Source organism: Centroberyx affinis, unplaced genomic scaffold, assembly GCF_046629955.1.
Source record: "Centroberyx affinis isolate AG114_WGS23_722 - 3 ecotype Tasmania unplaced genomic scaffold, CSIRO-AGI_Caff_v1 ptg007539l_1, whole genome shotgun sequence".
In the NCBI taxonomy this organism is placed as follows: Eukaryota; Metazoa; Chordata; class Actinopteri; order Beryciformes; family Berycidae; genus Centroberyx; species Centroberyx affinis.
The window spans coordinates 13666-24725 of NW_027283802.1; the positions used below are offsets into that span (position 1 = coordinate 13666).

Here is an 11060-nt window from a genome sequence, read left to right on the forward strand (position 1 = left end):
ATGACGCAGCCGAATGTTTGCGAAAGCTTAAGTTCAATGTCTGGGAGAAGCTGCAGGAAAAATCTGTTGCCATGGGTTAGTTAATGATTGACTGGCTTCCCATGAGTCAGCAGAAACACCAGTTAATCATTAGACCGACTCGACGAGAAAAACGCAGAAACAGCTTCTGCTGTTGAAATGGTGTTGACACCTGGAGTCAGAGTCGAGTCTTTGTTTTTACCAAATTTATCATCAGTTTGTTGACCTGTGATTCTGTGGCTAAATGCTGATTCATTTTAAACATACTGCTGTATTGCACAACAACAAAGTAGACAACCACAACCACTTCTACAAAACACAGAAGCTAAATCCAGTCCATGCTGTAGGTCTTTCTCATTATGTGTCACAGAATACAAAGGAACCCAAAAACAGACAATCAGACTGGAGTTTAGATTTCAAGCAGTATATTAATCAATAAGGTTCGGGTCCGGTAAGGGGGAAGTTGGGCTGGGGCGTATAGGAGCAACGGCAGGTGCGGGCCGGGCAGAGCGGCGTCTTAAGGCTGGGGTCCCAGGTGAGGAGGCACAGGTGACGACCTCTCTATTTCTATCTCTATTTACCTCTATTTGTCTATATCTATGAGAGAAAATGACCACTGCCTTGTCACTTGAGGCGTGTGACTCAGCAGCTGCAGAGTGCCCTCTGATGACATATGGCAAGATATGCGCTTGCAGTATCTTACTGGCCTAGCCCGAAGGCATGCTTCACTGAGTTGCAGCCAGCAGCATGACAGCATTTCATGCATAACCCAAAATACACTCTCTACCCACTGAGCACTAGACGTCATCACCATGTCATTAACACCTTTCTCTCCTCTGGCATTGTGCCCTCATCCTTCAAATCAGCCGTAATTAAACCTCTGCTCAAAAAATCTAACCTCGATCCTGATGTTCATAATAACTTTAGACCAATCTCCAATCTCCCCTTCCTCTCGAAAGTCTTGGAAAGAATAGTTTCTACCCAACTAACCGACTACCTCTCGTGTAATAGTCTCTTCGAACCCTTTCAATCTGGCTTTAGGTCTCTCCATAGCACTGAGACTGCTCTCACAAAAGTGGTAAACGACCTACTCCTCGCCTCACATTCCGACTCTTCTTCTGTTCTTATCTTACTTTGATTCAATACAGTCGATCGTAATATTCCCTTAAACCGCCTAGCGAGCTACGTTGGCATCCGCGACTCTGCGCTTTCCTGGCTAAATTCCTACCTATCTGATAGAACGCATTGTGTCTCACATAAAAATATTATATCTGACTATTCTATAGTTAACTTTGGCGTACTGCAGGGCTCTGTGCTGGGGCCTCTGCTTTTCTCCCTTTACATGCTACCTCTTGGTGACATTTTCCGCAGCTACGGTATTAAATTTCATTGTTATGCGGATGATACTCAAATTTACATACCAATTAGACCTGACGACCGTTCACAATTTACAAACCTAGAACTATGCCTAATCGCTGTCACAAATTGGACATCACAAAACTTCTTGAAACTAAACGCCAACAAAACTGAGATGCTGGTTGTTGGCCCAAAAACCCAACTGCCTCTTGTTGCAGACCTTACTCTTAACTTTGGGGACTGCTTAATTACCCAGAGTCCCACAGTTAGAAACCTTGGCGTTACTTTCGACTCAGCTCTCTCATTTGATGCTCACATTAAGGAAATCACTAAGATAGCATTTTTCCACCTTCGCAATATCTCGAAATTCGCTCCCTGCTAAATACGACGGATGCTGAAACTTTAATACACGCTTTTGTTTCATCAAGACTCAATTATTGTAATGTCTTACTCTCTGGCCTACCGAACTGCAGTATTAAAAAACTACAACTCGTGCAAAATGCCAGAAAAAAAAACAGAACTAGAAAATTTGACCACATTACTCCAATCCTAACCTCCCTTCACTGGCTACCAATTCAAGCCAGATCTCACTTTAAGGTGCTTCTGTTAGCTTATAAATCGTTACATGGGCTTGCACCATCATATCTATTTGACCTCATCATCCCTTATATTCCCCCTCGTGCCTCCGATCACAGGATGCTGGCTACCTTATTGTCCCTAGAATCAAGAAAAAGCAGCAGGCAGTATAGCGTTATCCTACCGAGCTCCTGTCTCTGGAACCAGCTGCCTCTTACAGTCAGGGAAGCTAATTCTGTCAAAATCTTCCAATCTAGACTCAAAACCTATTTATTCTCGCAATCATACGACTGACCTTAGCACCGTTGGCTTGGGCTCAACACAGTCTGTTCTCTTACCCTAGCCTAGACAGTATTTATATAGAAATTTGCCATTGGGAGCAAACTGCTTCCTGGTTACACTGTGTCTAATCAGTTTCTATCTGATGTCTGTACTAGCGTGTCTGTGCCCAAATACATCTGGGTTTTGTGCTGTTTTGTGATCCCTCTCTGCCTCAGCCCGCCCAAGGTTTCTTCCGAGTTTTCCTACTAGGTTTTTCTTGGGAGTTTTTCCTTGTGTGCATTTAGGGTCTAAGGCTGGGAGCCGGGTAGGTTAGGCTGTAGAATAGGTAGATTGTTTGTCTTGCTAAATCTGCTCTTGCCCACATGTTTTGCTATGTTTGTCCTACATAACTTTGTTCACCATTAATTGTGTTTAGTTAGACCTAGCTAGACACATTCTCTGTAAAGTCCTCTGAGACATGCTTGTGACAAAGGGCTATATAAATAAACTTGACTTGACTTGCTTAGCTCTCGTATAGCCCGGGATCCCGGCCATCTGTACCCCAGTTTGACCATGCAGTACATAACATGAAGCATAATAGCAATGGATGAATGTAATATCAAAAAAGCACCTGGTCCATATGTACAAGATGAAAAACTTCACTTTAACCCATGTAGCTTCATTTTAGTCTGGACGTCCAACCATTCAGACGTCTTAATCATCTTAGTCTTACTCGCTCAGTGGGTAATACAGAATAACCTGGATGAAAATTGACCTCGGCCAACCATCCATAATGATTCATATTAGTATGAATGCAATAATTGCAAATGGATAAGCTTGCAACACCATAAGAGCCAATATCAAACGTTAAATACTCAGCTTAGGTTAACTGAAGCGGCAGCAGGACCCCCGGGAGAGGAAGGAAGGCCTGGTGTCTGATGAGCGCAGGTGCAGCAGAGCAGCCTGGCTGAACGCGGATGACCGAGTGAGGCCTGAGATCCCGAGTGAGGCCTGAGATCCCGAGTGAGGCCTGAGATCCCGAGTGAGGCCTGAGATCCCGAGAGGCCGTCGGCTCCAGGTTATCAGAGCTGGACTCCGGCCGCGGGAGATGCGGAAGTGTCGGTGGTAGAAACAACAGTCTTTCTTCAGTCTTTCTTCACGAGCCTCTGGAGCGGGAGGAGCGGACTTACTGCGACATCTTGAGCTCGAGCAAACAAGACAAAAACAAAACAAAGCAGCAGCGTCCTGACAGCAGACAGCAGCAGAGAAGCAGTTTGTCACATGAGCCGGGAGGTAAGCTAATAAAATGTAGATGAACGAAACCAAACTTAACGAGATGATGATGAAATGACGTCTGGTTAGCAGCAGCAGGAACCAGCAGTCTGAGCAGGCAGCAGCATGGCAATGAGAAAGTGTGTTAGCAGGTGCAGGAAGCTTAAATAGGCCGCCTTATTGAGAGGGGGCGGGGCTTAAATAGGCCGCCTTATTGAGAGGGGGCGGGACTTAAATAGGCCGCCTTATTGAGAGGGGGCGGGGCTTAACTAGACTGCCTTATTAAGAGGGGGGCGCTTGATAAGAGTTGTATGAGTAATGTGTGTATCACATGACCGCAGCGTGGCCTGAACTAGCTTTGCAGGCTTCGCTTCATTAACCGCCTCTAAGGATCATGGGTATTGAAGTGCTTGGTGACGTTTGAAACACGGAAGCGACAGAGAAAACACAGTTTGGCACTAACAAGGACGTTTAGAATGAGGATCATGACATCATGACATCATGACATCATTACATCATTACATCATGACATCGTGACCTCGTGACATCATTACATTGTGACATCGTTACATTGTGACCTTGTGACATCATTACATTGTGACATCGTTACATCGTGACATCGTGACATCGTGACATCATGACATCGTGACATCATGACATCGTGACCTCGTGACATCATTACATTGTGACATCGTGACATCGTTACATCATGACATCATGACATCATGACATCGTGACCTTGTGACATCATTACATTGTGACATCATTATATCGTGACATCGTTACATCATGACATCATGACATCATGACATCATTACATCATTACATCATGACATCAGCAAGGAGTTGCATCCCTTTCTACGTTTTCTGCTGTAATGTGGAGAATATCAGAGAATCTCCTCAACTCTGTTTACGTTGCTTTGGATCAGACCGGGAGACAACTTCAGGTTATGAAGCACATACACACACACACACACACACACACACAAGCACACGCACACACACACACACACACACACACACACACACACACACAAGCACATACACACACACACATTACATTACATTACATAACTTTACATTACATCATTTAGCAGACGCTATTGTCCAAAGCGACTTACAATAAGTGCATTTTGTCAACAGTAGTGAAACCAACTGTGCATCACAGTCTTCATCAGCTAAGACTTTTAATAGGAATAAGTAGCATTCGTTATTTATTACTAATTATTAATTATATATATTTAATAATTAATAATAAAAATAATAATAATTTGGCCGGGACAATTATATATAAAATATAATATATATACATATATATATATATATATGTATATATATGTATATGTATATATATTATATTATATATATAATTGTCCCGGCCAAATTATTATTATTTTTGGATGGTTGGCTGAGGTCAATTTTCATCCAGGTTATTCTGTGGACCAGGGTCTGGAATCGACCGGAAGAGGGGAGAGACGTGAGAGAGTTTTGGTTGGTTGAACACCAGACGGGCTGCAGCGTTCTGATTGGCTGTAAAGGTTTGATGACAGAGGGTCGCCCGGCCACAAGAGGCTGCAGGAGTCCAGGAGGGAGAGGACCAGAACCTGGACCAGAACCTGGACCAGGACCTGAGCCGCTTCCCTCATAAGGAACGGGTGAATTTTGCGGATGTTACAGAGGGAGAACCTGCAGGAGCGGGTCGCCTCTGCAGAGCAGGACAGCTGCTGGTCCAGGATCAGCCCGAGGTTCTTGGCGGTCTAAGGGGGCTTTCACACCTATAGTCCGTTTGCTTTGGTCTGAATCAGTGGACGAGTTGCTACTTTGTTGCATTTTTCATTAGGTCCGGTTAGTGTTCACATGGTCCTGTGTCAAGCGAACCAACATTTGTAAACAAATGACACGCGGTCCTACATGCCGTTCATCTATTGGACAGAACATTTCCGAGAGAAAATCACTTCCTGTCGATCACATTGTCACGGACAACAATGGAGCAACAGCAGCGTATTGCGATAGCAGCTTTGATTGAGCGCTTTTTGTGAGGAGAAATGAAAACGTCAGCTGATGTTAGCTGAGCAGCTGCTAGCTCAGTAATCAGCCGGTTAGCAGCAGACAATGTTGTGGAACAAGCAAAGGCTTACCAGAGATTTCCAATACATGTCCGGTATAATCCATACTGCCTTTATGATCATCCGATTACGTTCTCACCTAAAGCGAACCAAACCGTGGTTCACTTGGAAACGGACCGAGTCCCGACTTTTCAGGAGGACCGTGGTTCGCACCAGAGTTCGAATGCGTGTTCTCACCTCTCCAAACAAACCGGACTTACGGAATAAACGCACCATGGTTCGATTAAAACGGACCAAACAGGGTAGGTGTGAAAGCCCCCTGAGAGGGAAACACAATGGTGTTGTCATGGTGACGGAGGTCTGTGAGAGGACAATCTGTCCCTGGGAGAAAGAGCAGCTCCGTCTTTTCAAAATTGAGCTTGAGGTGGAGAACAGACATCCAAGAGCTGAAGTCTCTGAGACACGAGGAGACGCTCCATCAGTTTGTGTTTCTGAGGGGAAGGAGAGGGAGAGCTGAGTGTCGTCAGCATAGCAGTGACAGGAGAAGCCATGAGAGGAGATCACATGGCTGAGGGATTTAGTATAGAGAGAGAACAGCATGGGCCCCAGGACTGAGCCCAGAGGGACACCGGTGCTAAGAGTGCAGGGTCTGGAGGGCCTCATTTATAACCATTGAAAGAGGCGTACGCCACTTCCCACGCAAAAGTTGTGATCTATAAAAAACAAACTTGACGGGAGAATGTGCGCACCTGTACGTTAACTCTGACCCGTGTGTACGAACATTTTGGAGACGGTGACTGAGATGGCAAAGTAGTAAAATGCAGCAAAAAATGGCCTTTACACTCAGTTAATTTCCAGGCCGACTCCACATCAACTTAGAAACCCCTCTAATAACAGTCCTTGTTTTTTTATTTTTTTTATTTTAACGGTTTTACTTCGTTAACCCTCTGTTACTGTGCTCTTTTAAATTGTGTGGTTTCTCTTTTACTCTCATTTCATTTTTATTGTAATTTGTTTTAATCTTGTAAAGCACTTTGTAACTTGTGTTAAATGCTCTATAAGTGCTCTATAAATAAAGTTTATTATTATTATTATTGTTATTGTCGGTAGAACGTCTAGGCTACAACTAAACAGCGTCTTTGTTGCTTTAGTTCCAAACCCGATCATCTGTCCAAAAAGCTTCTATATGTTATTACAGGCTGACATGGTGTGAATCAGTCTCAGTAAGAACATCACAGTCTTTTAGCAGAGACCCAGTTTGACACAATTAAATCCGACAAATTCAAGGTGTTCGGCCTTTGGACCGGAAGTGTGGAGGTAATAAATGATGAAGATGAGGCACAGGGAGCACGGAGAGGCCGGGGCCGGGCTCAGCCTCCTCCGGTTTACCGGTCTCACACCGTCTGATCCCCGAGTCACAAAACCACAACACAGAACTCGTCTGTGAGTTTTTTATTGAAATCAAATGAATATGAAATGCTGAGTGCGTGGTTACTTCACTCTCTCCAAAAACAAAAGGCAGATTCAGGACGCCCGGGTCAGTCCAGCATCTCGTCTTCCTCTGTAACGTTCAGTCAGAGTCTCTCTGTGTTTCTTCGTCATCGAGGAGAAACGTTCCAGAGGAGAGAGAGAGAGCTCCGGTCTCTCCTCGCCCGCCCGGTGCTGCTGACACAGCGGTCCGACGGGCTTCTTGGCGTCAACCTTTATATCAGACGATTTATTTTTTAGTTGGTTTTTTTAGTTCGTTTTCTAAAGGCTCCGGCTGCTCTACCTGCTGCTGAGACATTTTGCCTCTCAGACTGTTTCTGCTCGGTGACACTGAGCCGAGGACAGAGGGTTTCTCTCCTCCGTCTGGCTCCGGTTTTGATATTTTCTCTCACAGAGAACGGAACGACAAACATATTTACAGACACATCGGTTCATTCGGGGCGTTTCATTGACCATCTGTGGTGCATTGTGGGAGTGAAGGGGCGGAGCCTGAGGCTCGTGCACGTGTGCAACATTTCAAGTTGGATTGTGATTTCTAAAGAGGAAATTACCTGCAGGTGTGCGTGCGCACGGTTTTTATAAATCTGATTATTTTTGTACGTACAAACTTTTCCTCTTTTGTGAACACGGAACCTTTTGGTATGGATCCTACGCACTGTTTTATAAATGAGACCCCTGGACAGAGATCCTCTCCATGACACCTGGTATGAGCGTTTAGACAGACAGGATCAGAACCAGGAGTCTGCAGATCCAGAGATTCCCAGTTCAGAGAGGATGAGAGAAGGATTTGGTGTCAGCTGTATCAAAAGCAGCAGACAAGTCAAGGAGGACAAGGACAGAGGAGAGGGATGAAGCCTCAGGGCCTCTGGGACCACAAGGAGAGCAGTCTCAGTAGAGTGAGAAGCCTTGAGACCGGATTGAAGAGGGTCCAGGAGGTCGTTCTGGGAGAGAGAGAGAGAGAGAGAGAGAGAGTTGGTTGGAAACTGCTCGCTCCAGGGTTTTGGATAGAAAGGAGAGAAGAGATCCAGGTCTGTAGTTCTGGATAGCAGCAGGGTCAAGGGAGGCTTTCTTCAGAAGAGGTTTGACTCTGGAAGTCTGTAGAACATCAGGAGCAAAACCTGAGGACAGAGAGGAGCAGAACAGTGAGGAAGGGAGTGATGTCAGTGGAGATGGTTTGGAGAAGAGTGGAAGGAGAGGATGGAGGGGGCAGGAGGAGGCTCGGTTAGACCTGACAAGGGTTAGGACATCTTCTTGTGCTTCACACACACACACACACAAGCATAGACCCACACACAAGCACATACACACACACACACACACACACACACACACACAAGCATAGACCCACACACAAGCACATACACACACACACACACACACACACACACACACACAAGCATAGACCCACACATAAGCACATACACACACACACACACACACACATACACACACACACACACACACACATACACACATACACACACACACACACATACACACATACACACACACACACACATACACACATACACACACACACACACACACACACATACACACACACACACACACACACACACACAGTGATATTCCACAGAGAGCTGGCTCACATGACATGAACACATGAAACATGTTTCATCTTCATATGAAACATTCAGCTGTTTGATGATTGTTTCTAAATAATTATTTATTATTATTTCCCTTCATGAGTCAGAAGTTCAGTCTGTCCTGATGTGTGAAAGCTTCATGTGGTTTGTCCCGACTGACCGGCTTTCCATTTCCTGAACTGGTAAAGGTCAAAGGTTAAAGAATATAGATGTTAAAGCCATGATTGATGGTTCTATCGCCATGACGACAGCCACCGATCCCCAACGTCAAGGATGAGAAAAGACGGACAGCCTGACTCAGCTCTCTGCAGGTCGACTTTAGATCCACTGAACTTATGTCAGACAGAACACTTTGTGCAATACTGTGTGTGTGTGTGTGTGTGTGTGTGTGTGTGTGTGTGTGTGTGTGTGTGTCACTATGTACACAGCTCAGGATAAAAGGTCAGCATCGTCTCTCTTGCTGTCAGTCGCTGCCGACAGACGAAGAGAAACCATGAAGGCCGACCTGCTGCTGCTGCTGCTGCTGCCGCTCTGCATAGGTATCACACACACACACACACACACACACACACACACACACACACACAGTCTGAAACACCAAAACTCCTCATGAATCACCTGTCAGCCAATCAGCTGTCTGTGTTCGACCCTCAGCTGAGCAGGAGTTCTACATCGAGTGTTACGGTGAAGATTTACTGATGGTCAGAGACCTGCTGCTGCAGTGTTCCAGCAAGGTGCCACAGGCCTGCTACACCACAGGTACTCTGTGTGTGTGTGTGTGTGTGTGTGTGTGTGTGTGTGTGTGTGTGTGTGTGTGAGAGAGAGAGAGAGAGGATTATATATGTTTCCCGAAATTTGCTGAAATAAATACTAAGATTCCACGATCTGTCAGATGAAGAGAAAGTCTGTGTTCTGTTGGGGGAAAAAAACAACCAAACAGCTGCAGACTTTGTCCTCTGGGACTCGGTCCAGAGACAGAACCTCCTCCGGGACTCGGTCCAGAGACAGAACCTCCTCCGAGTCCAGAGACAGAACCTCCTCCGGGACTCGGTCCAGAGACAGAACCTCCTCCGAGTCCAGAGACAGAACCTCCTCTGGGACTTCAGGCCTTCATTATTATATCTTATCACTTCATGCTCTGTTATCGTTGGTTATTATTTGAATTGCCCTATCATTATATTTTGACCATTATTTTGTTAGATCTTTATACGTTACATTTATTTCTACACAAACACCAAATACCTAACCATCAAACTACTGACACTCAACCCAGAGTCTACACTGTCCAGGTACTGACACACACACACACAGACACACACACACACAGACACACACACACACACAGACACACACACACACACACACAGACACACACAGACACACACAAAATGACACACATGAATACAAATTAATTTCCTTGTTATAGTTGTAATAGTTGTATTGTTTGATTTGTACTCGTTACATGTCCTGTTGATGCTCATTTCCTCATGGAGTGAAGCTGAAGAACTGAACTGAGTCTGTTCTGTAGTGTGTGTGCTGTGTGTTAACGGGCTGATCTATAGATAATCAGGCTGATCTATAGCTGATCTATAGCTGATCTATATGTGATGTATAGCTGATCTATATCTGATCTATAGTTGATGTATATCTGATCTCTAACTCATGTGGATGGGCAGCTGATGCAGTGTCTCCTCTCAGCTTCAGGGAAGAAAGGCTGCGCCCGGCTGGACCTTTGCTCCCGACCCGGCTGGAGCTGCTGCCACACCGACCGCTGCAACGCTGCAACATGACCGGGTCCTCGGACAGACCGGGTCCTCGGACAGACCGGGTCCTCCGGCCAGACCGGGTCCTCGGACAGACCGGAGGAGACGTAGCAGCTATCGATCAAATGATGTGAAATAAAATCTGAGGCAGATTTCCCAGCATGCCGTGTCACATTCTCTGAGTTTAAGCTTTCTGTCTGGAGAGTTTTCAGCAGGATCAATAACACAGACCATACATGTTCCACAACACGCTACATGAGAAATCTGTTACACCTAGGGAGTTTCTATTTTCATCTGACCTCACACACACACACACACACACACAGACTTAAAGGTCAAACTACAGAAAACAGCTGAGTCAGATGTTTTGTCTCATTATGGTCTGGTTTGGTTACCTAGGAGACGGTAGCAGCTGTCAATCACAATAAACTGGATATATGTGGTATACGGTTACCATGGCAACAGTGCATACAGAAATAAAAAGCAAGCAAGGTTTTAAAATGTTTATTTGCATTTTTAAAATCTTCAGTTTTCTGTCTTCTGACAGGAATGCATGAGAGAGACATGATTGGCTCAAAACATCGTCACATGAACGCTTTTAACTTTACATCAGTCATCATCATCATCATCATCATCATCATCATCATCATGGG

At 45.2% G+C, this 11060-nt stretch overlaps 1 protein-coding gene across 1 annotated transcript; it reads left to right on the top strand.

Moving 5' to 3' along the window:
• Window positions 1-9137: 9137 nt before the first annotated feature.
• On the top strand, window positions 9138-10434 carry LOC139639662 (uncharacterized). The gene is made up of 3 exons (XM_071513811.1): window positions 9138-9183; window positions 9299-9403; window positions 10343-10434. The coding sequence occupies exons 1-3, from the start codon at window positions 9138-9140 to the stop codon at window positions 10432-10434; spliced, it is 243 nt and encodes an 80-aa protein (XP_071369912.1).
• The last annotated feature ends 626 nt before the right edge of the window (window positions 10435-11060 follow it).